Genomic DNA, 27,839 nt, shown 5'->3' with positions numbered 1-27,839 from the left:
AGGACAAAGGGCTTTACAAGAAGCCTTTTACATAATAGAAGTGTTTTTCAACTGTTGCCTGCTGGCTTCTATTTTGCCTCCTGCTTCATCAGGCACTTTAGTGGGGTAACTATCTCTCCAAAGTTCAGTACATATAGAGTTCAGCTGCTGCCTGGGAGAACTCAGAAATGCTTTATCTTGTAAATCGTGTCTCTTAAAAGTGCTGGTTAAGGCACAAGATTGTGTGACAAAGTGCTTTATCACAATGTGGGGCATTTCTAATCTGATGAGTTGTGCTTCAGTGTAAGGCAGGAAAAACTCAGAGGGAATAAGGATAAGTTAATCTTTAGATGTATTTTCTATTCCTTTCTTTCATGTCACTATGGTGCTTTATCCAGCCTTGCAGTAGCACTGCTGAGGGGGAGGATAGAACATGCTTAAGCTAAGACCTCACAGGCTGCAATGAGCAGCACTTAAGACAGGTTCCTGACAGGGAAGATGCTATTGTTACTGCTGGCATCAGCTCACCAGCAAGAAGATAGCAGTGCATCATGGCTTGCATTGAGCACCCTCAGATCTATCCCCTTCCCAGCCAGCAGCAACCTTTTGCTTCTGCAGTTACCTGCAGATCAGTCTTCACATGTTAGGTGTAAACCAGGATCTGCCATGTCATAGCTGCAAAACATCTCTATGTAGTTATTTTATTGCAGTCTCCTAAAGCGCAGATACTTTTCAGTTCAGTAGGATAGCTGTAGCAATAAAAATAAATTAAGCTTTTTTCTGCAACCCAGGACACTCCTCTACTGAAGTACAAGTTCCATTTGAATATGCTTTCTCCACGGGCATGGAGCCACCATTGAAGTATGACAGCTGCATGGACATGACTGACTTCTTTGTAGTAAAGGGAAACATAAGCATATAATTATGTCAGTAAGAAATTAATTAGCAATAAGCTTTCTTACCATTGCAGCTCAGTCTGTGCCTCAGCATGTGTGCTAATTGTATATTAACACCGATCTGCTTTGCAATTAAGATGCTTTCTACAAGCTCCTGGATTCACAAACCCTGCTATAGGGCCTCTTGCATATCAATACAGGGAAGAAGCTGGCCTATGGAAAACACCAGCAGCCAATGCAGTCATTTCATAGCCTCAGCCGTGCACCAAGATGCACAAATCTAGCAAGCACCAGTCTGTGATCATGTTGATTAATTGAAAACAGAAAACAGTCCCAACACTGCATAGCTTAAAGGCAGTTACTTGCATCTGTTCAGGTGATCTGTGTTGGAACAGGCTGTGAAAAAGTGGCAGTATGGAAAGGTGGTCCCGTGATTTGTTTAGCCACTGCATGCATCACTTCCAGGAAGATTATTTGGAGACCGAATGGCAGGTCACAAGGGGTGAATTGTGTCCATCAAACAAACACTGGTGGCAGTCTTAGAAAGCAGCTGTCAGAGGTCATGGATGTCTTTTGGAAGAGTCTTTCCTGAAGGCAGGGATCACTGAACAAGCTCAGACAAAGAAAATCAGTGCTGTTTTGCTTTGTCGTTCTCCCCCTCTTAGGCTCTAGTAGTGCACCTCTGTTTTATCGATGATGACAACAATTGTCTGATACATTTCTTTAGCCTGTCAAAACACAAACCAGTATCAGTCATTCTGTTCTTCTCACAGCTGCTTCTCATAATTAAGTATTCCCATAAATCACTTTCCATAATTAAATATCAGGTACATGATGGGACAAAGCTGCACTGATGGTCCTGGGTAATGCAGTGTCCCCATCCATCTGGGACAGAAGAGAGCACCAGTACAGTCTCTCAACAGAGGCTCAGATGGGCAGTGGAGGGCAATTTCTGAATCACCAGGAAGAAAATATATGTCCAGGCTGATCTCACCTCTGGCAGTTCAAGCCACATAGTCTTGGGTCTGTCAGCAGAGCCATAGTTCAGTTCTATGCCAGGAAGCCCACCATCAGAGGTGGGCCGCAGGGTTCGCATCTCCCGCAGGTCCTTCAGTGGAATGACACAGGAGACCACCTGTGTAGGGAGAAAAGGCACAGAACACTCTGGTGCAGATCTTACAGATAATACCATCTGATACTCAGCAAGGATGATTCATCTCAAGAGACTATTGAAAGGTAAGAGAAGGACTGGGGCACAGGACAGTGTGTACAGAACACAGGGCAGACACCTGCTGCCAGCACATGCTTGCTGGCAAGCTGCAAGGCTGGGACAGGAACATGACCTACATGTAGTTTTACTGTGGGCCATGCTTCTTAGCATAATCACTGGACTTACAAAAGAGCACATGGCACTTCTGTGGCAGTTCTGCCACTCTCATCACTTGCTATGAGCTAGGGATGTTGTTGGAGTGGCTGTAAGGCAGTAAATGCAGTCTCTTGCTGCACAGCTGCTTCTAAAAGTCAAAGTTAACACCTGACAGACATCAGGGCTCTGGACTCGAGGGAGGTGTTGTCTGACATACCTGGGTGGTGACATCCACCACAATGATCTCCTCTTTGTTCACACCAAAGAAACAGGGTGCAGGGATTGTGTGATCACTGACTCTCTCTACAAAGTAGGTGTTGTAGCCAAAGAAAGGCAATTTCATGACATGCTCTGTAGGAAAGCAAAAGGTGACTTTCAGGCAGCAGCTTTCAGCAGCAATCCAGTACCAACCTAAAGTGCAAAAACCTAAAAAGCTCCAAGTGTTCCCAAGCCTTTCCATATGAAAATGCAAGATTGAAAACTTCTGCCTCTACCCTCTACCCTGAATGAATGTCACACTCAGAAAACAGATGTGCAGTCAGAAAACCAATTAAAACACAAGTTCCACAGAGCTCTGCAAATCTACTGCAAACTTCTACAAAAGAGGTGGAACTTCTACCATGATCACCATGCTTGGGAGCAAAGGCCAATCTGCAGTGGGAGGCTGTCAGGGAGTTCTATCTCATGGCCCACTCCAAGCTCCAAAAATCCATGCCAACCTCATGAACTGCCCCAAAAGTGCATTCACAGGAGCCTCCATCATGAGCAGGATAGACAACTCAAGCAGATCTGAGGATCTCCTCACCAATGAACTGTATTTTTGCATCCACTGGCTGGAGGGGCTGCCTGGTTCTCAGCAGCATGTCAACATGGTTCTGCAGAACCTGGAGACTGATGGAGGACTGCAGGGTCTTTGGTGTGTACTCCTTCAGCTCTTCCCTGTGCCAACAAGCAGATACTAATTCACCCTCTGCCCAGCTAAAACTGAAAGATCAACTAGAGGAATTAAGAAGGAGGAGGGATGTGGCAACAGTTTTCAATTGCATGGCTGGGGGAAAGGGTTGAGGGAGAGAAAAGCACAGCAGGTTAGCTCTCAACCGAGTAATGATTGGATAATGGATTCATTCCCATTAGGTGTATCTCACTACAGATTTCGGGTGCCCAGAACTGAAAATGCAGGGACTTGTGAGAAAGAACAAAGGACCACTAACCCTAACTATAAACTCATGCAGTTTCTTCTTGGTACTACACATGGGAGCCAAAAGAAATGGCACCCTCATGACCCTCAGCTCAGGAGGAATCACAAAAGGAAATGTGGATCAGAAACAGCCAGCATTTAGAGTGTGAACAGGGGATAACCTTCCTCCCTACGAGCAGGAGTCACTTACTAAGTGACATTAATTAGCAGCTTATGTTCTCCAGACTTGTCCATATCTTAATTATCCAAATATTACTTCCAGGCACGTTCCCCTAATCCTTGCCAACACCCATTAGAGATAGAGACCCACCCTGAGACAAACATACCTGGTGAGAGCAGAGTTCTGATGCTCTGATTTGGCCCAGTACTGGAGCATTGCCAAAATGCTCACCTGCATCTCCATTTCTTTACTATGGCTCAAGAGTATCTTTCCATTCAGGTAATCCCATAGAATCTGAGAAGCAGCATAGCAAAAAGGCTTTGGTTAAACCTATCAGAAGGTTCAGGCAGGTCAGGGCAGTGCCAGGCTGCAGAGACCCACATCCTGCCTAGCTAACTCATGCAGCTCAGGCTGGTAAGAAAAAACCAATGGTTCTCTGGGCTCAGGAAGTGCACGTGAAACTGCACAAACCACACCTGGAGCAGTACAGCTCATAGGATAGGCCTACAGGTACCCTTCCTTCTGACAGCTGTGGTGTCAGTTATTAGGCATTCCCAGAAACAGCATACGCAGCCCATCAGCCAAAGCCCTCCCACTTCTTCAGCACCCTTGGGACATTCCCATTGGCCTGTATACTAACTCAGACCAAGGTAGGGAGGTACCTGGTACACACACTGGCTTTGTTCTCACCTGTCCATAATGGACATCAATATAAACTTCATTCTCAAAGTGCAGAGGTGTCCTCCAGATGACTCTGCGTAAAGTCATGGTGACTAAATTGTCCTCCAGCAGGTAATCATGAAGATACTCCTCTGATCTGATTGGCCTCACCATTTTACCTATACATTCATGCAGAGAGAGGGTCATCACTCCTGCTGCTGAGATTGTGGTATGATCTGCATGGCCTGGGACAGGAGCCTTGATCATTTCTATTCCACCCTGCTCTTACAGCTCCAAGCATCAGCCGTTCCAAAGGGACATGGACCAACAGAGACACACACACACATCTCTCAGGAACAGGCAATACATCCCCTGAGAAGGCACAATCCCTAACCCTACAGAAGAAAAACATCCCCAGAGCCACCAAAGCTGGAGGAACTATTAAAACAGTAGTCATGGTACTCCCCCCATTGGAGAAGCTGCTGTGAGAAAGAAGCTAGATTCTAGTTGTTACTTGCCAGAATTATTACTGTCACTCCTGATGGCATGAAGAACAAACTCCTGTATCTCTTCCTGTTCACTTGCTCCCATCTGCTCACAAATCTCCTGCAAGAGCTCCTTGGCCACCTGAAGCAAGGAAAGAAGTAAATAAATACCATGGCCAGGCAAGCCCAAAGCAGCCTGAGAAGTTAGACATATTAAACCTGTTGAAGGGCAGCTGTATGGCTCAGGCCACTGTGCAAAGAGGCAAGCTGGGTGAGACCTCCCGGCCTTGTGCAGGCCCTGTAGAGATGTGCTGCTACAGGGATTCCTAGGAAATGAGTGACAATCTGTCACAGCATTATGGGAAACTCAGCCCAAGACCAAGGTTTTGAAAGATAAGGGAGTACCCTGGCTCAGAATCCAGAAGAATAAAGCAATTTAAAGCAGAAAACTCACAGTGAATGTCTTGGTTCTGGAGATGTATTCCAGTCCTCCAGGCATTACTACCACCAACCGGCGGGAGCTACGCCCTTGCTGCAAAGAACAGTCTTTAGGCAGCAAAGCAGGCAGGATACCATTAGCCCCACAATGGTTTCTCCTTCTTCCTCCACATCTCTGCCTTCCATTGCTTGCTTGCCCACAGCACCTGCCTCTTCCCTACCCACATCCCTCCTCCATGGCAGTGCACTTCCCAATCCCCATACAAACACAAGCTTCATTTCCACTCTTGGAATGATAACCAGCCCTGTAACTGCACATGGCACCTCCCAGAAAGCCTCTGCCCTCCCCCTCTTCCCAGCATCCCCACTTCTCTGCCCCTCAGTACCAGCAGTGCCTCTATCTCCACAGGGAAAGGAAGGTGGCGGCGGCCCCCATACATGACATTTTTCCGCAGGTTGCTCTGGCAGACCTTGGCTATATCTGCAGGAAAAGGAAAAAGCCTCAGACACTGAGCAAAACACAGGACAAAGCATTGTTTCCTGTGGTGTTGGGGAACCCTGGCTGTGTTGAATTTAACCGGAAGCCACTGCTAGGAGAGCAAAGAGGCTGGATCTTTTCACCCACTCTGTCAGGACACGTCCAAATCATGAGGGGCCAGGCCCAGACACCATCCAGGGCAGAAGTAGTGCACAGGAATGACAGGATGGGAGAACTAGAAATCACTTCTCTAAAAGGATTCCAAACCCAGCACCTCACAGCTGATGACTCTGGAAGACCAAAGCCTGTCTTTTCCCCAAGGTCTAGTTGTCAAACTAAGTCCCAGAGACACAATTCCACTATGCCTGGGTGAAGATGCATTAGAAAATTACTTCTGCAAACACAGAACTCAAAGCAGACTCTTGCCTGCAGTCTCAGCTCAGCACCTCAAACCATTTCTCCTGCTTAACAGGATAAAAGAGATTTTCCTATTGGACCATGTCCCCATCTGAGCCCTGTCTTCTTTCCTTGACCACTTGGTAACAAGGCAGGCAGGCATTTATTTTGCAGGACACAGAAACAGTCATACCATGGTGGGTAGTAGATGGATCACTGCTGGCTAGCTGTAGAAACTTGGTGGCATAGGGCATCAGGATGTTAGAAGGGAGGAAGTATCCAGTTAGCAGGCTTAGGAGCTGCCAACCACGCATCACACTTTCCCTGGGGAACAGAAAGAACTGTGAGAACCTTGGAACAAGAGGATTCCTGCTCTAAGCAGCTCAAGTGAGCCTCTGCCCTTCTGAACACTTATGGCAAGTGGCAGAAAATGAGGCCAGGGCTTTCTGATGCTGAGAAAAGGATTGATTCAGTTATAATAGCAAAGGGGGACAGTCAAGGCCACTCTGTTGCCACTGCTGCCATATCACAGGGCAGTGTGGGGTCAAGCCAGTCCCTAACAGTTGTATCAGTTCCCCAGGGCTGTGATGAGGAAACCAGGGCTCTGAGCAGCATCACTACCAGGAATGCTTACCAGTGCCCAGATTTATCAGCAGCCTGAGACACAAGGACAAATCCATGGAAGTGAAAATGCCAGACTCAGTGACTGGTTAAATTTCCTGAATATGTGGTCCTGGCATCTCAGGAGCAGCAATCTTTACATCACCAGGAAGCAGTCTCTCCCCTGGCCCTGGTATGCGTGAACTGAGGCAGATGGTTCCCCGCCTGTATGCACAGGAGCTGACATTACTGGTACTCACTGGTTAGGGTTGTAGGTGACTTGTTTGATGACCTGGCAGTAAACCTCATCATGCAAACTCTCCTTCTCTTTGCACAGCTGCATTCAGAAAGGAGAAGACAGCATCAGAGAGGGTACAGGAGTATCAGAGGCCCCAGGTAATCTTCGTGCCCTTCCTCTCTCAGGTCCAGAGCTCTGCCAATTTGGATTAAAGCTTGGGCTTTGCAGCCTCTGATCTCTTGTGCTATCTAGGCCCAAAGATGGAGAGGCACGTTGTGCTCCCACCCAGAGGGTGATATCCAGGGAAACCATTTACATGCAGCCCCTTCCCCTGTGTTTTTTAACCAGCCTCTCTTTCAGATCCCTTTCTCACATAGGAGCTGGCATTGTGGCTCCTCTGCTCTCTCCCTTCCCAGCAAGGTCTTGGCTCTTCAACTCCACTGGTGCTCCTGCACCTTGCCCAGGGGAAGGTCACAAACCTGAAGGATTTCATAGATGCATTCAACCTCATTCTGCTTCCTGAGTTTTGATTGGTCTCCCATGAACCTCATAAGAGCTGTAAAGTGAAGGCCAGCATTTAGGTCTAAGCAGAGGTGAACCTGCTGTGGGGCAGGCAGAAGGCTAGAAAATGTCCTGAAAACATTTTTGTTCCATAGGCTACTACAAAGCTTGGATTAGACTGATCGGTGAGGCAGTGTTCATGAGCATTTTGCTGGATGCTTCATCAGTTATTAACTGCAGAAATGCCTTAAGGAGTGACTCTCAGTTTTCACTCAGTTCTGGACACCATGATGCCTTTGTGTGGCCTTTGTGCTCCAGCCTCTGCAGTATTTTGTCCTAGAGAGGTACTTACTCTTGAAGTTCTTTGTAGCAAGCTCATTCAGCTCTCTATCAGAGTATTGGAGCAAAGACTCCTGAATTGGGACCTGCAGGGCCAGAATACAAGGATAAACTGGGGAGGCAGATCACCCAGAGCTGTGCTGCAAGCACACACCAAAGACACAAGCTCCTAGGATCCTGCAGGCAGCACTGAGGAGTATGGGGAGAGACTGGGCTCACCTTGGTGTGCCGGACCAGGTCAGCTGGACTCTTTTTGTCAGCAGACAGTCCTTGCCTAGACAGAGAAGAGAGAACATGCAATCTAAGAAATATCCTCAGAAATGGTTTGGTGTGGATCAGGATCCACAGGTCCTTTGTATGACTGTTCAGGAAGGAACACAGCCTACTCACCTGGACTGAGCCTCTCGGAAGTAGGCTGTGGCAAAGTCCACCATGGTGTAATGACCACTACCAGGGACTAACATGAGGTTGTTGGGTTCTGATGCCAGGCTAGAAACAGAACTCTGCAAGGACAGACACCAAAACCCACCCTGAAAAGTCTGCTGGGGAACTGAAGTGTGTATCCTCCTTACTTGCCAGATCTGGGAAGGTCTCAGCTGCGTGTGGTGCCTCTCCCACTATGACAATATCTGTGTCTCCCTCAAGCCCTGGAGGTCAGACACTACCAGGGCTACGGATCCATCCTGGCAGCTCCCATAGAACTCAGTCAGGAGTCTCTGGGACACCCTGGCAGTTCCCAAATGACCACTCACCTCCCTGGTGGTGTTCCTGCTCTCTGAGGAAGCTTTCATGCCCTTCCGCTGCCCTCCATGTCTGTCCATGCTGATGCTGAGGTAATCAGGGACTGCAGCCAATTGCACCAGGTCGGTAGGGAAAATACCACAGCGGCCACCAGTGGAACCAAACTGCCAGCCTGCAGAAACAGGGGAGAAAGAATCAGGAACCACAGCAGCTACCCAGAGAAAAAGGCAGCAGGGCATCCTACTGGCAAAGGAGGGCATAAGACTGAGGTGTTACTGCATCCTGAGATAACATCCCCTGTAACTATGGTGGCTTGAGCAAGGTGGGTTACAGTCAAAGAATGGCAGAGATAAAGGGTGGCTACGCCAGCCCTCAAGAGACCACCTTCCTCTGCTTTACTCAACAGCAGCATGTAGAGCTGCTGGGCACCCTGGGTCCAGCAGGCACTTGAATCCACCTTTCCTGACAATCTCAACAAACTTTCTCACCTGGTTCCACGCCTTGCATGGGCAGTAACTCGATGAGGTCACCCTTCTTGAAGCTAAGAAGGCTCTTGTCATCTGCGATGTAGCTGCGTACAGCAACAACATAATTGGTATCCTAGGAAAAAAGCGAAGCCGAGGTCAAATTTTGTCCCTGTGATGTGAGGGCCTCAGACCCTATTACCCCATTGAACCTCTCGGGTCCATGTGGGAAACCACCTTCATTCTCTACTGCACCACAGCCACTCCCTCACCTGCCTCAGCTCCTGGATGAAGAGTTCCACCATGGCCTTGATGCATGGAGCCTTTGAAGAGTGCAGGAAGAGCTGCTCTGTCTTCAGAGAAAACTCCAGGGCATTGCTGCCCTTCAGTTCCACTGACAGCACATCTGCAAAGCTGAGAACATGGCCAGCATGCTCAGGCTCCTTCTGCTAGAACCAGGGATGCTGATCATGGGGATGGGGGATCATTCCAAGGACTGAGAGTGGAGGGTGAACTTTCACCATCATTGTATTACAAGAGTAATAGCATCATAGGCTGTGCATGGCTTTCAGCATACCACCCAGAGGACCTCTCTTCTGATGACATGCACAGAGCTGATTCATACCCAGCACTGACTTATTGTGAGCAATATACAAAGTAGGAAGGAAAGGGAAAGACCCTCATTAGGAGGAGGGTCAGTGAGTCACAACTAGCCTAAGACAAGCTTAGAGAACACAGCACAACCAAGGAATTTTCAGCTAACTTGTTCAGTCTGCCTCCTACTCTCTGAAAGCATCCTGCAAGCAATTATTATGATCCTGCAGCAACCAGGGCCCTTTTGCTCACCTGTAGCTCTGGAGAATCTTCAAGTGCTCAGGATTATAGCCAGCTGCTTTCACCACCTTCAGCAGCCTCATGCCCCGGTGAGAAACACCCAGGATCTGGACATCACTTCCATTTTCACCCTGTAGGAAAGTGCAGCAGAAGGCATCAAAGGCTCCATCCCACGGGGACAAGATACAGCAAGGGAAGATGCTACCATATGTACCAGGAAGGAGACCCCGAGATGATAGAGGGGTCATACCCAGCAAGGTACAGAAGGCACAGAAGAATGAGTGATGTGTGGCCAGACAGAGACAGTAAGAAATTCCCAGGTGAACTAGAGAGACACAGCTAAAGAAAGTGCAGGGTCTGGTGAGATGAATAAGACTCACATGAACTGGGAAAAGGCGGGAGAAATAGTTAGCCCAGTTATCCCGAGCAGCCAGCACAATCCTCTTCTTTATCCCATCCTCCTGAATGGACTGGACATCATTGCCAACCTGGAACCCCTCTAGCAGGATTACAAAGCAGTTTCTCAGTAAAAACAAAGAACATACAATCATAGAATCCTTTAGGTTGGAAAAGATGGCCAAGTGTCCATCTGCCCAGAAACTCATTCCACCAGTACCCCTCAGAAGTTACAGCACAGAAAACAATATGGGGAGGGGAAGGATATCACATTACTTTTACACACCAATCTACTACTAGTTTCTCTCCCCTCTCCTTGAAGCTCCTGTCAAAGATGACAGATTTTGAGACAGCTGAAAATTGGGACTTAGTTTTCTCTCCCCACAATAAACAGAACTAAGTTTTTCTGTCTCAGAGAAATTCCATGGTAATTTTCTGGCCGTTAGGAATAAACAAACATTCTCACATTGCACTACATAGTACATACAAATGTGTTTTCTTGCTGCAGAGACAAACATTTCTCCTCTGCCCTAATTCCTGCCTGAAAGGGCTTGGACAGTTTGTGATTTCATATCAATATCTGGGATGGGCACAAGAAGGAAGGGATGATGGGGCTGTTAATTACTCAGCAGGTCTTTCATTTTGCGCTTCTCCTCCCTGGAGATCCGAAGGCAGGAATCAGAGAAGGTGTCACGCATGATCTGCAGAGGACAGAAACAGAGGTTTCCCTTGGAAATGCCATATCTAAGGGTGTTGAAGAATCTGATGCTGTAAGCTTCAGAGAGGAGTGAGCAGGGGCTTGACTGAATGGACCTGGAGGAGAGACTAACACTGGTAGGGATGCAGAAGTGAAGGCAACTTATGCAATGTCATTATGGAATGTTTTGTCCCCAGACAGACAACAGGCCTTGAGTCATACACCAGTACATACCTGTTCACACAGCAAGTTCAGACAGTAAGGGTGGCTGAAATTTTCTTTGGGGTAAAACACCTGCAAGAGAAGGATAAAAACAGTAGTAATGTTACAGATGTTTACAGATGTTGCAGAAATAGATCCCCAGGGATGCTTTGTAATCCATATGCCCTGCTCCCAGAAAGGAGTGAGTCCATTTCCAAGAACAGGCAGGGAAGAGACATTGTAAGAGTAAACAGGACCAGGAGCAAAGAACTAAAAGTAAAGTGGTGAGACCAGGGGATGAACACCTGTTCAGTACACTCTCCAGTACTTGATTTTAAACACATTTGTACTATTTTAACAGGAAAGCACCAAGTAGCAGGAAACTTATAGCTTTCTCAGTGCTTTATGAAAGAAGGAAAGGACACGCAGGGAAACAGACACCAGAGTCAGTAAGGCAGAGTAAGACTCAGGTGCCCTGTGAGATGATCCCTGGCTCCTGTGTCATGTGACCTCCACACAGAATTATCTTTGCACTCTTATATCACACTGGGTGCAAAAAACTATTTAAACCAAATATGGGACCAACTCCCTCCCCCCATGGCCAGTTGTCAACTAATTAACAAACTGCACCTCTTTGCGCAGAAAGATTTTCCAGGCAGGGTTGACATAGGAAAAGCTGACACTGGCAGTGAGCTTGTACAGCTGGGTCTTGATATTGTCTTCTGCTACTGTTACAGCAGAGCCTGTGAGAGGAGAAAGAGCAGTGAAGGTGGGATTTGCTGACTGCAGGGTAACCTTCCCACCTGCCAAAGACCCACCAAAAGAAAGGGGACAGTGCCACATGCCTGACTGAAGATCACTGACAAGACCACCTAAAATGCAGCCAATATAAATGCATGCACAAAACAGTCATCATGTGAGCACTGGCATTTCTGATAGCATTTATACTTGATGTATTAGCCACTAAGTTCAGTGGTCATAATACAAACACCCCAGAGATAGGGAGCACACAGAGTCCCAAGCAAAATATTAGCACTGTGCTAAACCTTGAAGACACATTTTCAATTTATGCCATTATAAGAATGCTAAAGGTTTCAAAAGGACATAAAAGTTCTCTCCTGAGCTTGCAGACTGCAAGGTTCTGATAGAAGTCACCCAGTATTTCCAATGGACTTCCTCTCTGCAGATCTATTAAAGACAGGGTCAGTCTGAAGACAACTATTCAAAGACATTGCTTTACAAGGCAGAAATGCCTTCACTTTAAGCACTCTCAACTTTCCACACCTCAGAGTTCACAGATAATCAAAAAATGTAGCAGATCTCACAGTTCAAGTTGTTCCTATATTCTTACTCGGAGGCACGTAGGGATTTATTGGGATTTATTTTTCAGGCTAATCCAGCTACTCTGAGTTACTTCCACAGAACTTCCTAAAGATGCATTTTTTTAAAGAGGGGAAGTGAAATAGGGACATTGTATTATACCAGGCAGCTTGACACAGGATGGAGTCCTGCAGTAATGTGCTAAGCTGACTGATACTTATGTGTTATAAAATGTGATGCTGATAAGTTTTAAACAGCTTGAAATACACTGGTACATGTATCTAGAATAGCACCAAACTAAAATTAGGGCTTCAGGCTCCCTCTGCAATTCGGGGCAAAACCTGGGACTAAATAACATTCCAAACTCCTGGTGAGAAGCATTAACTATGCCATTTTTCAGGTGGGCAACATCCAGACACTCCTTATGTGGCCAGTGTCCAAGGTCTCCCAGGCTCTCATTCTCCCCCTGAGAAACATTTCTTCATTCCTCAGCCTGTCTCTAAGGACCATCCACAGGCTCTTGAAGGTAAAATACCTGGTTTCCTATTCCTTCCTGGTCTAAAGTCCATCCATTGAGCTGCAGTTTTCATAAAGCAATTATGCTTCAGGTAGGTAATAAAACGCATTGTGGACTGGACCTTGATAAAGCTGTAGCCCAAAGGTCCTTTCAGGTGAATTTTCAGATAAATTCAGCCCTTCCTTCATAATCTGTGCCTGAAATCCTGCACTGCACTGGGAAGAAAGGGAAGAGTTAGAGCCGGGAAGTGCCATGCTGAGTGCTGGGCCACACTGGAACTATGGTGACAGTCTCTGATTTCACACAGCCCACTCACTCTTTGGCCAGGAGGCCAATGACAGAAAATGTACTTCGACTCTCCCAGGCCACTGGGTTGATTCCAGCCCCATTCCATTCCCCACTGCTATCAAATCCCACTTGGATTAAGTCAATACTCACCCTTCTCTGTGGATTCCTGCTGGCCCTGGTACTCAGGCAGGGAAGGTGGAGCAAATGGTGGTGGAGGAGGAGGAGGAGGAGGGGATGCAGGAGGGGCCTGGGAACCTGGTGGGGTACTCTCCTGTCTGAAGATGGCCATGAGAGGCAATTGCTTCTCCTTGATGGAGCTGGAAGCTGAGCTTGGTTTGGGCTTGGGAGGAGGGGGAGGTGTTTTCTTCTGCTGTGGCTTGGGAGGGGAAGGCTGCAAGACAGCAAAAACCATTTGACCCAGTCACTCTCTGCTTTACGGTGCTCTGTCCTAACACTGCTCTTATAAATCATCCCTAGGGCAGCAGTACAACCCTAGAAGCAAGATCTTTGTGAAGAGGGACACCAGGACCTTTAAAATAGCACATAATCCACAAAGAGTTGAAAACCAAGCAAACGTAGGTTTGTATTTCAGGTTGAAGCCTCCAGTTAGGAAGGGGGAAAAGCAATTAATGGGCCATGATCTTGGTGGCAAATGAGGCGAACATGAGTTGCTTGCTTCCAGATCAGTCTTAAACTGACTTGCTGCTCCAGAGCCTGTTCTCCAGGACCTCAAGTGGCTTTATAGACTGGAACTCAGACTAGGATAGGCAGCATCATTGTTTGAGCTCATAGCTTTCTAGTAACCCAAAAAGAACTGGTTGCTACTGCATTACCAGGTAGCTCCAAACCTGTTGGAGACTGGATATACAGGCCCTCTCCACTAAGCTCTTAGATGATTGGAAAGCAAAGAACTCACTGATTTGGGAGATGAGAGATTCATCATCCCCAGCTTGGCCAGAGCCTCATTTTTGGGGTCACTCTTTTTTATAAATGGCTTGGATGGTTTCCTGCAAGGAAATGGGGAAGAGAGTTACAGGGGGTATGCAGGGGTTGTGGCCACAATAAGGCCAAGTGGTAGTGCTGGGAATAATCCCACTCATCTCCTTCCTGCCCACCTGGGTGCATCCCATTCTCACCTGACAGGCTCAATGGGATGGGGCTCAGGGGCTGGCCTGCTCTGGTACATTCTGATGATGTTGCGGATCTCCTTGCTGGGTTCAGGCCGTGACTCAGGACCCAAAGGCTTCACTACAGGTGGCTCCTTCTTCACTTTTGGTACCTGCCTTTTTGGCTTTGGCTCAGGAGGTGGCAAAGTGGGAGCAGGACCTATCAGGAATAACACAGGAGAAATCCATTTATTTCATTTGAAGCTCCCTCTCTTTCACCACTAGGCCTGACTGGCTATGGTATTCTGCTGCCTTGCTTTGGAATCCCACTTCCCAAAGCTCAGCTCTTTCTCTCCTCTCTGCTGCCAGGATGCAAACTCCACAAAGAGCCAGATCCTCCTCTGGCATCCTGGCATGATGTACCTGGAAAGTCCCTGTTTTTCAGCCTGCCTGGGTCTCTAAATGTATATCATCTTACCTGCCTGTGTTTCAGAACTGGGCTTCTCTTCTTTCCTCTTCTCCCCCTCCTCTTCTTTCCTCTTCTTCCTCTCATCTTCTTTCTCCTCCTTCTGCTTTGGCTGGGGATTTTCTGGAGGGGTCCAGGTTTTGGAAGGAGGCCTAACTTTCTTCACTCGGATGTGTTGCTCTCCTGCACAGAAAGGGAAATCTGAACTAGTTAAACCCACAGTCAAAACCTATTCCTACCAGGATTGTTCCCACTCTTGTATCAGTAAGCAGAAGCCTGTGCTTTGTAGAGGCTAAGGAGGGTGTGGCAGTCACAAACCTAAAAATTTCTACAAAAGCAACAACAAAGCACCTTACAATCTGAATTGCAGCCAACTGAGCAGGCACCCAAAACTGCTGCTGCTACACACAACACCAGCAGATGGTGGGTTCTAGACAAGGAGACAATACCTTGTTATGCCAAGAAGGCTGCAGAACAAGTGGTTGTCAGGAGTGAAATTCCCAAAGTGGTAGATGCTTACCCATCTTCTGAAAATATTGTCTCTTCTGCTGGAAAGTTTCCCGAGGATAGTCATCTTCACTGTTGGAGAACTCATCTTCTGTGTAGTCATAAACCTGCAAGCAGTTCACAAGATGGTCAGTTAGCACTAGCCAGCAGATACCATAGTTCAGATGTGATCTTCCCCTACCACATCCTGGTCTAGAACTTCTCCCCATATGGGACTGTTCCAAAAGAACAGTCTTTGAGACCCAAGGAATCATCACGTCCAGAGAAAGTGTATGTTAGAGGCCTAAGACAGCTTGCTAAAATATAAAGAATTCAGAGTGATGAATTTTCCTACATTAAAATTCAGATCAGCTGGGAATCAATTGGGGAACTGCATTGCTTTAAACCTCCACAGAACTAATACCATCAAGGTTTGATCCTGTGCCTGAAAGACTCAGGAAGCAGAATTTGAAAGGCCTCAGCATAGCTGTCTGCTCTCCTCTCTGCTAAGCTATTGTCACAATGGAAGGGATGCAGAGCAAATGCAAATACTGAAATTCAAACCAGGTTCACCACCATTTGTTTCTCATACCCCTTCTTCTGCCTTAGCTGGTGGTGCTGGTGGTGCAGCATTCTGACTGCTAGGAGGCTTCTTGGGTTCTGGGGAAGTGGCTTGAACTGTGACTTGGGCTCGTGGCGGACTTGAGGCTCTTGGCCTTGAGTTGACACGAGACTGTTGCAACTGCTGCTGTTGCTGCTGGGAAATGGTCATGGCTTGAAGAGTCATCTGCTGGGCCTGGAGAAAGGAATTGCAATATCCATGAACTCAGCTACACAAACCCAGCAGCCATCTGGCAGGCTCTGCCATTCTTTCCCTGGGAGTCACAGAACATCTGTGTCCACTGCAAATTTCCCAGTGTTACAGACAGTCCCCAGGAGACTGCTGCCATCTGGACAAGTACGCACTCAACTCTGGTGCCTCAGTGTTCCTGTGTACACAGAGGGACAAAAAGGGGGTTCCCACTTTTGCATTCCTTATTATTCTCAACTTTACATAACTAAACTCCAGCACACAAGAGCAGGCCTAAGGAAGAAAGGGAGCATGATTTTTCCCAAGTTCCTGGATCCCTCCCCACCCAGTCCCTTCTACTCACCATGAGCAGGGCTTGCTGGTTGATAAATGCTTGCTGTTGTGCTGCTAACTGATTGGGATCTACAGCTGGAACCACAGGCTGGGGCATAACCATGGCTGTGGAAGACACACATCTGCAAACCCCCACAAGCAAGTGTTCCCCAGTGCATGAGCATCAGACCCAGAGCTAAGCATTCACTGTGCACCCCACACATGACATTCAAATACACAGGCTCCATGAGGGCCCTTCCATCTTCTTTCCCTGTATAGTCACAGAAATACTGTTACTACCTGGCATAGGTGCAATCCCTCCAGCTGCTGGCATCATAGGCATGGCTGCTGGCATCCCTGCCATTGAAGGCATGGGCTGGTAAATTGGTGTTTGAGTCATTCCAGAGAAACCTACAAGCAAAAGGCCACATGCACAGTGCTTCAGGGAAGAAAGTTCTGATCAGTTCCACAAAACATAACATGTAGTCTGGGTACCTCTGGTTCTCTCCACATTTACCAGCCCTAAGGACACACAACTGGTTTATCACTTCACACACAGCAGAACACAGCAAAACCCAGGTGGAAAAAGAAATCTTAGAAAAATGTGTGGCCTGCCAGAATTTACAATAGCAGCACCCAGATGATGCTTCTGCACCATAACTCAGGACACCACTATCCTTCATGACTAAGCATATAACTATCTCCTGCTCGTGTTTGATTACAAAGAGTTTCTCTTGGGAGTTGGGGAAAGTTCTCCAAGACTGCCAGATCCATTCTGGTCTCTTTGGAACAGGTAGTGAGACTGAATGGGCAATGAGCCCTGGCCTGGGTGGCATTGTGTATTATGTGAAGGAACTGTGGGGAGGAAGGAATTCCTCTGCTCCCAGAAGTCAAGTCCCACATGAGGCCACAAAACAGAAAGCCCACTGAGGGCAAAGTCAGCAGAGCAAGGGGCATTGAGATCAGACCCAGCAGGGAGTGAGTAAGCACACAGCACAGATCTGCTGAATCATTATGTCCTACCCAGTGAGAACAGCCCAGGGATGTCACAGAGACATCTTTATATCTCTCTTTGATGTAAGTTGCCACATGAGTGACACACTGGTCCTATACCAGTGATAGGGCTTGTTGTGCTCCAGAGCCTCTACAACAGCCAGAAATAGTCTCAGACTCAGCAATGATACAAACAGGACATTCACCACCTTTCTGAAAAGCTGGGTATGTTCCTACATATGCAGATTTTTCAGTGCCATTAGTGTACTGATGTTTACTCCACCCTACTGAAAATACTTGAGCCCTAGCTCCACAGAAACAAGGAAAAGTAAAGAAACCAAACACACAAACCAGAACCTCTAACAGGATTCAAACTTACTAACCCAAGGAATAGCTAGAGCTGATGGGAAAGTCTGTAAGAAAGCAATAAGAAAGGTTAAGACCCCTCCATGAGAAAGGCAGCAACTATTTTGTGAAAGCACAAGGTGAATAGAAGGTGAACAGAAGGTGAACATGGGACTGCCAAGTATTGGCCTAGGGAAGAGGTGGCCCAGAGGTACCTGTTGTGTAGACTCCAAGACTGACCCAAGAGAAATTAAAAGCAGAACAAAAGTGGTGCCTGCACCTAGCACCTTCCCCAGAACATCCTTCTCCCAGAACCTGGGTTTGAGGAGTGAAACTTCTGATGACCTAAAGACAACTCTGCTCTTCACAAATGAGCCCATGGCCTCATTAGCATTTAATAGGTTCCCTGACTTGTGCTCACTGAAGCTAATGTAACCCCACAGCTGTTCTCATCTGTCCCCATCCCCTCACAGACCTGTAGAAGGAAAGACTCCTCTCCCTGTGGGTCCTATCTTCCCACCTCCTTTCATGCGTCCAGTCAGACTCTCCCTGTTCTCCATATCCTGCATCAAGGAAAACAAAAGAAAAAAATATGTTCTTTGAGCTGAGAGAAAGAGGCTTCACATCCAAAGGTGTATTTGAGCTGAGCAGAGGCAGAGTGACTTGGAAGAGCCATGCTTGAGGGAGTCACAGGAGAACTGCAGAGAATAAGTGAGAGGGAACATCAAGGGACTTACTGGTACTCTGGAGCCTTGATGCAGCACAGTGCTGAAGAGATCATCCACATAGTTGTCTAAGCCTACAGGAGTCATGTCACCTCTGAGTCCTAGATCTAAAGAGCAGAGAGAAGTCTGGTGACAAGGCAGGTAAAGGAATATTCCCCTGCCTCAAGTCCCTGTTTTGGAGTGGAGCACCTCCTTGTTCTACATCAAGAAGAATCACCCATCTCCCCCTCTGCTTTTATTCCCTGGGCCCACCTGGCCCTCCCTGGTGCCATCCACAGTCCTGGGAAAAAGCTTACCTGGATGGAAACTATTCAATTCTGGAGGCAGGCTAGGTGGTGGGAAGGTAGGGGCCTGGATGCCTGGAGCAGGAGGGATCCTGTTGAAAAGGAAAATGAGGACATCACAGGGTGCTGGGAGAAAGACAAGCCACTGGGTGACAGAGTCACAAGTGGTGGGGCAGGATGATCAAGCAACTCACAAATCCAGGTCAGAGTTCTGGAGGAAGCTTCTGTCCCTTTCAGAAGTGATGGGGTACTCAGCTGAGGACTGAGAGGTACTGCTGAAGTTGCTGGTCTCTTCCATCTCTCCAATGAGGTCCAGCACAAAGTCACAGCCCAGCAGGTCCTGCCATGTGTTGTCAGTAAGCATGGAGATAGACCACCCTCGAGACTTATCACAGCCCCTGGTAACAGGGAAGGAAAGGAGAGAAAAGGTGTCCAAGTAGATAGGGGAAATGTAGAGAAAGGAAAACATTGCATTTACTTGCCTCTTGCCTTGTCTATCATCCTAGCTTAATCCTTAAGATTTAATGTGTGAATCAACAATTGAACGACCAGGGTGAGGAAAAAAATAGAATCACCAAAGACTTGTTTTAGGGTTGTGGTTTGGTTTTGGTTTGGGTTTTTTTTTTTAATCTTTTCTCTGAAGCTTCTCTCACAGATCACGTTAGTGATTCCTCTCTTCCTGAAGAGGCCCATAGTCTATGCACATAGAACCTTCTGCTAGACCAGGTGAGAGAAGGAAGAGCACAAACCAGAGTGGGTAAGGAGGAATAGTCACTCCATGTCTGACAGTAAAAATTATAGCCTGCAGCCCTGACCAGTTTGAACCCTGGAATTAATTACAACCTCTTTCACATCCCCAAATGTTCTCCCACCCTCTGGCAGTACCTTGCAGTCAGGAGCCAGCCTGCATACTGCTCCCCAGTCATCCAAGACTCCACTTCAGCTGAGAACTTCTCCTCTAGCACAGAAAAGGAAGTCAGTACACACAGCCCCACTGTCAGGACCCAAAGCAATACCTAAGCTCTGTAGGGAACAAGCAGGGCTGGAAAGTCTCAGACACTCCAGAGACAAGGGAGAAGAGAGAAGGACTAAAAGCAGATGGAGGGCTCCACATGAACACATTCACATCCAAAATAACCATTGTATGACTGCCTGGCATTTACAGCCTGACATCTGGAAACTCTCACAGAGCCTTGGTTCACTGGGGCCACCAACTTCATTCACCAAGGAGCCAGAGCAGGGATACTCTGCATCCAATTTACAGGGTTTTATGAACACTCAAGAGGAAGCAAAAGCCAATGTTTGAGAAAGGAGAAATGCAGAAAGTCATTGTAACAAAGGGAGCAGTTGCTGCTGCCCAGGCTATGCAGTAATGGGCAACAGGAAAACTAGACCCATAGAGTTGCATAACCAGAATGGCCCTCTATTGGGATGGGCCCAAACCCACAAGACTCTCATTCCTCAGCCTGAACAAGAAAGTCTGAGCTCATCACTCAAGATTTTGGGAGTTTTGGGTATAAATTCTGGTGCTTATATCCCCCATGGCTGCACAAGCCAGAAGCAGTAAGTGTTCTGATCCCTCTTTACTAAGCTGAGGGAAGCACTTTCTGAATGCTGACTTCTACACTGGAAAAGTCCTCAGGGACTACAGGATAATAGAAGGGCAGAGGCACGAGTTACCATTAAAGGTATGAACATCCAGAATCATCTTCCCTCTCCTCTGGTTTGCAGTCCACTCCAGCTGAGTTGGAGGGTAGGCCCGAGATAATGTAGAGTCCACCTCTGTGTGCTGTGCTGCTGTCAGGATTTTCCGCTGGCAAACAGCATTGTGGCCCTCCATGCCATGATCTGACACAAATCTAGGAAAAGACAACTGCCTTTAGCATACTTCTCTTAACTTTAATTGAAGTCTAGCTAGGTCTGTTGTCCTTACTTCAGCAACGGCTTCTCCAGTGCTGGTGAAGGGACAAAGCAGCTGAGCAAAGCCTCCATCAGGACCCATGCTCGCTGGCTCTGCTCTGGGTCTGGGTTCTTCCATGTTTGGGTGACCACCTGACTGAAGATTTCATCACGCAGAGCCACATTATTCAAACCTCTTCCAGCAATGTAATTGCCCAGAAGCACCTCCTGCCAGCCGTAGAGATTCTTGTCACCCACAAACCGCAAAATCTGGAAGCATCCAGGGGAGAAAGAGAGAGAGAGCTCTAGATCCCAAACTGTGTTGTGAGGTGGGGTTGTAGAACCAGGGTGTTCATGAGCCTAAGAAAATTATTCAACACAGAGATCAGGATCTGTTCTCAGGCTTTGTGCACCATCTAGGTTCTGGTTTGGGAGGCAGTGTTCATAGAGAGTGGACCCTGACTGAAAGTCAGAGTGGCTTCAGTCTCCTCTTAGTTATGCTTCTGAACTCAAAATTTCTTGCACAAAATAATTCCCCTTGTCTGGGCAGCAGAGCATTACCACTTTTAAGAAGAAACCTATGTTTCACATTCACAGAGCTGAAATAACACCATCCTTCTCACACAAATACTACAGAACTAGGGTATGGTTCCAGGTGTACTTTTCTTGATGACAAAGTCCTTGCCTTTTTCCAGTCTTCATGCAACAGTTCACTGTCCTCTGTTGTGTACTGACACAACAATCAATATAGTTACTATAAACCACAACATGGAAAAGATCTGGGTTAAATTAAACTATTTTATGGCTCATAGATATGAGCAAACACTTCAGAAGACAGCTCTCTCTTTTACTGTCTTTTACAGAATATTGGGAAACTAAGGTTTAGCAGTCTAATTCCTATATATTCTGCCAAATTCTGCATCTACATCACGAGGAGATTCACTTAGATCCCATTGGTTTAGACTGGTCTATGCCTCACCTAGAACACAGCAACCCTAAGGGGCTGCATGTGCTCCAGTGCATAGAAGGAGCAATTTATTCTGTTCTCCTAACACACCATGTGTTTTTAAAAACAGTAGCCACCACCACCATCTTGTTGTAAAAGGCATCAAAACATTTTCTTGTGCCCACCTTCTCTTCAACAGGCCCTGGTGAAGGAAGACATCTCTTACCAGTTTGTTGACTTCAAGTGCACTTTCCTGATGTTCAGCATGCAGATGGGTTAAGGGGTGCTGTAGAGGATGACCAGGGGGAGGGAAATCTGTCTTCTACAAAGAAACAAAAGGACAGAAACACAGAGTTTGCTCCTGGTGTGGCTCCATCTACTATGTCTCCCCAGCAGGGAAGCAATGAAGAGATACAAAAAGAGTTTCTCACTCGGAAGTGTGACTTGATGAAGGAGGAGAAAGGATAGCTGTTGATGGTGGGTGGTAGGGAAAGGTCATCTTTGACCTTGACTTCTGGAGGCAATGCCTCAGTTATCTGGTTGTCCTGTGCTCTGTACCGACCTGCAAGAGAAAGAGGGTTTGTGTTGTGGCAGTTGGAAAGGCAGCTGGAATACTGATGACCCACAGTGCAACTCATGGCTAACATGAATCTAACCTTGCCCAAGCACGTGCTCCAGCCTGCTGGTTCCAGGGACACCCAGTCCACCCCTCCTACCTCAGGCTCTAAGCCTGAGGCACATCTTCACTTTCTTGAGACCACAAGGCTCTCTCTCTTTCTTTCCAGGAGGGAGTTTTTACAGATTCTAATCTTTCAGATTCTTAATCCCTGGGAAACAACCTGGAGTTTCAGTTCTGCTGTGCAAAATTTACGAGGCAGGAAACACTGAGCCTATACAGAGATACTGCTGACAACTGTTCAGTTGACTAGGAACTGAGAAAGGTCTTCATGAGGAGGCACTGGATGAGTGATTTATCACAGTTAACAGAGAAGCAAACATCTTCCTAAATAAAGACATGCAGCACAACTTCTGTGCATTCCCCTATCTCTAAAACACATCTCCTCATACTCTCCTTCCTCACTATTTACATCCCACTATTTCATTTTCAGCAGTTTCAGTGCGGGTTGTCCCTGAGCAGCTCTAGGTAGCATTGCTGATAGTCTCTAGAGGGGTACCCCATGAAGTATGAAGTATTTGGGAATCCAGCATATCGGCTCCAGTTCACAACTCTTCTTCCTGATAGTATTTTTTACTATGCAGAAAGCCCAAGCTGTCAGTTGCTATACCAAAATAAAGAGGAAAATCGTGTTTCAAACCCTTTGCAACTTAAATTTGTACATCGTTCAAACAGCCACAGAAGAAACAAAGCTGCAAATAATGCTCAATATCAGGTCAACAGCTTGGGAAATAGTGGTATTTTGGAAAAAGGACTTTCCACTCCAAGAAAACATTTCCTTTAATTGTTAGAGTGTTACATGCTCAGGTTGTTACTTTGTTTCTACCTACTTCTATTTTAAAATATTGACATTTGAAGATGTAATTTTTAATTAAACTTCTTCTTTGAAAGTGACCAAATTGTAGTTTTGATTTCTTCGCCTTCAGTTTCCTTAGAAGAGTTTTGAGCAGAAAATAAAGGTGGGTTTAAGTTGTCACACCCACATACCCAGCTGTTCAAGAGACCTGGGTTCATTAAACAGTTTGTTTTCACATAGCTTTGACCAAGTAGTTTTACATCACTGTCATCAGTTCTATCAGCACAGTTCAAATAAAGAAAAGGTAACAGAGATACTGAATTTTAATCTAGTGTTCTGCCAACTGGCCCAAGTCACTCTTCTGCTCTGTCCCATTGGGAAGCAAAAGCAAAACACCATTTGCCTTTATCATATTTACACTGCAATAACAATAAATCAAATACAACCCAGGTGATAGACAGCAGGTAAGCAGGTTGAATAAGCATGTCCTTAAACAGCTAAAAAACAAGGAAATTAACAGCAAACTAAAACAGTGCAGGAAAGGGAGGGAAGGATGGAGGATTTCTCACCTTCAGCTAACTGCAGGAGGGCAGCAAGCTCTGCAGGGATCTCTAGCAGTCCCACATCCTGTGGAGAGATCAATCAAGTCAGCCACTGGGGTACTGGCAGTGAAACAACATATAAACCCTGAACTGCTCTACTGAGATTGAGTAAAGCTGCCTGTGAAAAGCTGGACAGAGTGGGGATTGAACACCTGAGTAAAACCAGTAATTTCTGCCCATGCAACATTCAGGAACAAACAAAATATATTAACAAGGGTAAGTCAGCACAGGAGAGAAAGGTGAGTAATTTCTAAAAAAGTTAGCTGCCACAAGGGAAGTGATAGGAAAGTTGACTTTCTTGGACTCATCTCTCATTACCAACAAGTTTGGCATATTGGACAGAAAACCCATTTCCTCCTACTCTTTTTTCTGCCATTTTAATTTTTATTTTTCAGTATCCAAGAAGGCTGCAGCATAAACAGAGATCTAATTTTGATCTTTGGTGCACACCACTATTCTGCAGGTTCCTAAGGAAGTTCAGATCTGTATCTGGGTAATTCAGATGAGAACTTGGCCACTGATTTTTCAGTGTTTCTCCCCTTGCATGATGCATACAACGCTGAAAGGTAGGAAGTAAATGGGCCAATGCAACATTGTGTATCAGCATCCATGTCAGAATGTAAGGTCAGCTCAGGGGATTTCAGACAGGACTACTGAAATCAAGACACTATGGAAACCAAGCCAAAGGCCATAGTCTGAGCTTCTGGGGGTTGTTTTTTAGTTTAAGTTTTTTAGTTTAAGCTCTACACAGGAAAGCCTCTACTCACCAACATACTATTCTGACATCTCTCCACATAAACTCTCATCAATGCTTAAAAACAGAGTCACAGCTTTTTTGATCAGTTTGATTTTGTTCATAAGAACATAGTTGGCTTTAAGTCTGGCTTTCTGAATGTGTACTCAGGAAGTGGACTGTGAAATTCTACAGTCACCTAAGGAAGCAGGTGCTACTGCTTGCAAGAATACCTGGTCCTAAGCATTTTCATTGTTCTCACAGACAAATCTATGCAAAACTGTAGATGATATAAATTCAGATTTCCTTAATACACACATGATAGCAAATATATGCCTGGTCCAAACACATAAGTAATGGCACTTGTTATCAGGGCCTTACTTATAGTAGTAGATACAGGCTAAATCTGTTAAAAAGCCTTTAATATCTCCCTTCCTCTACAACATCTTCCATAAATATACTTGTCCAAAACTGTCTCATTCCCACCCTTCACAGCAGAACATTATTAGCAAAAGCTCCTCCCAGCTCCAAAGAATAGGTCTACTGCTGTGAACAATTACTGTACTCTGCCTCAGGACCACTTTATGATGCAGGACTATGCCCAGAGATCGGAAAACACTGAGCTAATGAGATAGTTACATATTAGAAGGCCCTTTATACCAGGCTAAACTGCATTTTTGCTGCTGTTCCCCAGCAAACCTGCGCTGAGGAGGCAGAGGGGAGAAAGAACACCCTGAAACGCTGGCTTATTTTATTTAGATACTTCCAGCCTGTTTGATAACTTACCATTCCTTGGTTAGGACTGCTCTCTGTGTCACCACTGGCCAGAGACCTCCTTTGTTTTCTTTCTTCCTGTTAGGAGATGAAAGGGAGATGAGGAAAAGAAGTATATGAGCTCATTTCCAGCTACTTCTGGGGGCAGACCCCATGGATGGGCAGGAGCTGGTGTCCTGCTCCAGACAGATAAAATAACAAAACAGCTACAGAGTGTTCTTGGGATTCAACACATATTGAGAAGGGGATGCCCAAAGTCCTGAGCTTTACTGAAACAGCACCTGCACTGTAAACCACAAATTAACAGCCAGAACTTTCACCACCTGCCCAGCATCCTTTCCTCTTTTGCCTAGAATTTGATGTGTCTCATGACAAAAGCACAGAGCTGTCAGAAACAGCCACCTGCTTCCTCCAGCATCAAAGAATATGGTAACACAGCCTGAACACAGATGGACAGACTTGCCCATGAAGAAGGACCCCTTTAGAGAGGGTGGGAGGGATGCCAGAAGCCAAACTCCCTTGCAGCTCTGCCTTTTCCACCTGTTCTGTTATCCCCTAGCCTCGCCACTCACCTGACTCCTAGGCCAAAATGGAAAAGGAGGGTGTCTCTCTCTCCCTCTCTTTCCCACTTGTCTGTGTTGCAGAATGGTGACTAAATGGGAGGTTATGAGGGTTGGGCTGAGAAAGACAGTAGGCATGCTAAAGTCCAAAGGGCAGGGCTGTGGGGAGGAGAGAAAGGAGGAAATGTGCAGCAGGTAAACTTTGAGACCTTTATTGTTGCTACTGGATGTAGCAAGAGACCTTAGCAAACAAACACTGGAAGAAAAGAAAGAGTTTGAGAAGAGATGTGCTGTTGAGGTTAACTGGCAGAAAGAACACCTGGATCCTGTCCAAGGAAGAAGGTACAGGAAAAGAAAAACACTGCTCTGGGCGTGGCACAGTAGAAGGAATAACTGACCTTAACCCTTTGCCCCATCCATTGCTAGTTATGCCAGGAGCTGTACTGGGTCCCTCCCTTGTGAAGGTGACAGCTATAGGGATGTTAGTTGCTACTCTAAGAATGAGTGGTCTGACTTCTTGTTTGCAATGTTCTTTTTAAGAGCCTGTGCAAAAGACACTGCCCCTTTGACAGCACCATGGCCCTCTCCTGCACACAATCTTCAGTCTTCTCAAAGCACTGCCATCCTGTCTTCATTCTAACTACAGAACCTGCAGATTTCTCATAGGCCCAGGCTTCAGCAGCCTGAGGTAGCTGTATAGTGGTCAGGGGAAGATTACTGTGGACTGAAAATATCTTTCAATTCAGCCACCAGCTGGGAAAACACCAGAAATGGAACTGAGCAACCAATAAAGCAAGATTAATGATTCCTTATAGCTTGAGCAGAACTGCAGCTCTGGAGGCCACAGATGGAATAAATTCATGTCTTGTGTGAGGCAACCTAGAGAAGCTCACATACATAGACATTCAAATCAGCTGCACATTTACTAAATTAGCCCATTCTCAGCTTCATCTAGGAAAAGAAGACACCAGTATCTGTGGTTCCTTCTTTTAAGTAGTTTTATGTCAACCAGAGAGTGAAGGACACCTTGCTAGATCATTTCCAATAAACTTTCTAAGGCCATCCCTGCCCTGGCTGCACCCAATCATTATCTCTTTGCCTAGGGCAGAAATAGCTCCTGTAGTACTCTTGGTCCTGAGAAGAGTGTTGTTACCTGACAGTGCCTCCTCCTTTGAACCAAACATCTGGAGATTAAGATAATGGTATTAAATTGCACCAATGTCTTTTTCAGCCTCCTGTAACGCTTCCTGGAGGGAAAAGAGAATAATGACTAACATGAGCAAAATTTTGGAAGACTGGACTCAATTCAAGGGTATGGACCAAACAGAACGTTAATACAATCAGTCAGTGCAGATTTGGTCTTACTGCATTAAGTCTGGTCCTCTCTTAGATGTTTTCCTTGCATCCTTTACTTCAGCTGTCACAGTATCAGCCTTAGCACAGGCAGGTTACTATAGAAGGTTGGGCAGCAGCTGTAATTTCCCCTGCAACCTCTGCTCTGTGTTGGGAATTAGGCTGGGAAGTCCACCCTCCACAACTCCAGTAACAGGATACCTCCCCACAAAAGCCAATATGACAAGAGGCCTGGCCACCTGGATAACTTCACCACCTGGATAACTTAGGGAAGGACAAAGGGCTGGCCTGGCCTTTGCTTTCTGACCTTGCCTGATAACCTCGGAAGTGAGCCTGAATGATTGTGACTTTCTCCTGTAGGACACGGAGGCGTCTTCGGTGAAGGAGGCATCGGAATTTCCTTTGCAGAGTAACAACAGCCCAACACTGCCTCTGCTTCCATTTTCTCTCCAGAAGCTGCTTGGCCTTCTCCTTCAAAAAGACCTGGTCAAAGAGAACAGCTCCTGACCCACAAGGAAAGCAGCTTCTCAAGAGCTGTTCAATAATAAAAGCTGCTGGTTTTGTTCTGCAGTCTTTAAAAATCTCTGCTAAAGAAACTGTACACCCTTAACTGGGGAGGGCAAGAGGTGCAGGGCACAGGGATAGATGTATTTGTGGAGGACAGAGAGTCAGGGAGTGACAAAATAGGCTGGAAAGGCAGCAGGTCAGATCTCCATCAAGGAATGCAGGGTAGACAAAGCTGATGGCCATGCTACTGTGACAGCCTGGAGCCAAATACTC

General features: G+C 46.4%; 1 protein-coding gene across 2 annotated transcripts; it reads right to left on the bottom strand.

Annotated features, from left to right (window-relative positions):
- Positions 1-666: 666 nt before the first annotated feature.
- Positions 667-25,851, bottom strand: MYO15B (myosin XVB). 2 transcript variants are annotated; one of them, XM_071764555.1, is made up of 43 exons: positions 25,719-25,851; positions 25,159-25,224; positions 23,607-23,664; positions 21,997-22,127; positions 21,792-21,887; positions 20,654-20,889; positions 20,401-20,579; positions 19,606-19,678; positions 18,915-19,118; positions 18,733-18,812; positions 18,449-18,543; positions 18,187-18,274; positions 16,674-16,784; positions 16,405-16,499; positions 15,843-16,046; positions 15,285-15,378; positions 14,777-14,947; positions 14,329-14,518; positions 14,109-14,199; positions 13,343-13,583; positions 11,698-11,810; positions 11,101-11,160; positions 10,795-10,870; positions 10,154-10,272; positions 9,786-9,904; positions 9,212-9,353; positions 8,964-9,075; positions 8,487-8,647; positions 8,125-8,237; positions 7,954-8,008; positions 7,748-7,820; positions 7,374-7,450; positions 6,917-6,993; positions 6,250-6,380; positions 5,569-5,663; positions 5,199-5,276; positions 4,778-4,886; positions 4,290-4,438; positions 3,766-3,893; positions 3,047-3,180; positions 2,459-2,592; positions 1,870-2,010; positions 667-1,603 (listed from the first exon to the last, which is right to left on the bottom strand). In XM_071764555.1, the coding sequence occupies exons 1-43, from the start codon at positions 25,842-25,844 to the stop codon at positions 1,544-1,546; spliced, it is 5,085 nt and encodes a 1,694-aa protein (XP_071620656.1). In that variant the 5' UTR covers positions 25,845-25,851; the 3' UTR covers positions 667-1,543. The 2 variants fall into 2 exon arrangements, with proteins under 2 accessions (XP_071620656.1, XP_071620657.1); XM_071764556.1 differs by lacking the exon at positions 16,674-16,784.
- Positions 25,852-27,839: the final 1,988 nt, after the last annotated feature.

The sequence above is a fragment of the Heliangelus exortis genome, chromosome 20 (genome assembly GCF_036169615.1).
Source record: "Heliangelus exortis chromosome 20, bHelExo1.hap1, whole genome shotgun sequence".
Taxonomy (NCBI): Eukaryota; Metazoa; Chordata; class Aves; order Apodiformes; family Trochilidae; genus Heliangelus; species Heliangelus exortis.
Note: the sequence above shows the minus strand (reverse complement) of the source record. Positions and strands in the feature narration are given on the sequence as shown.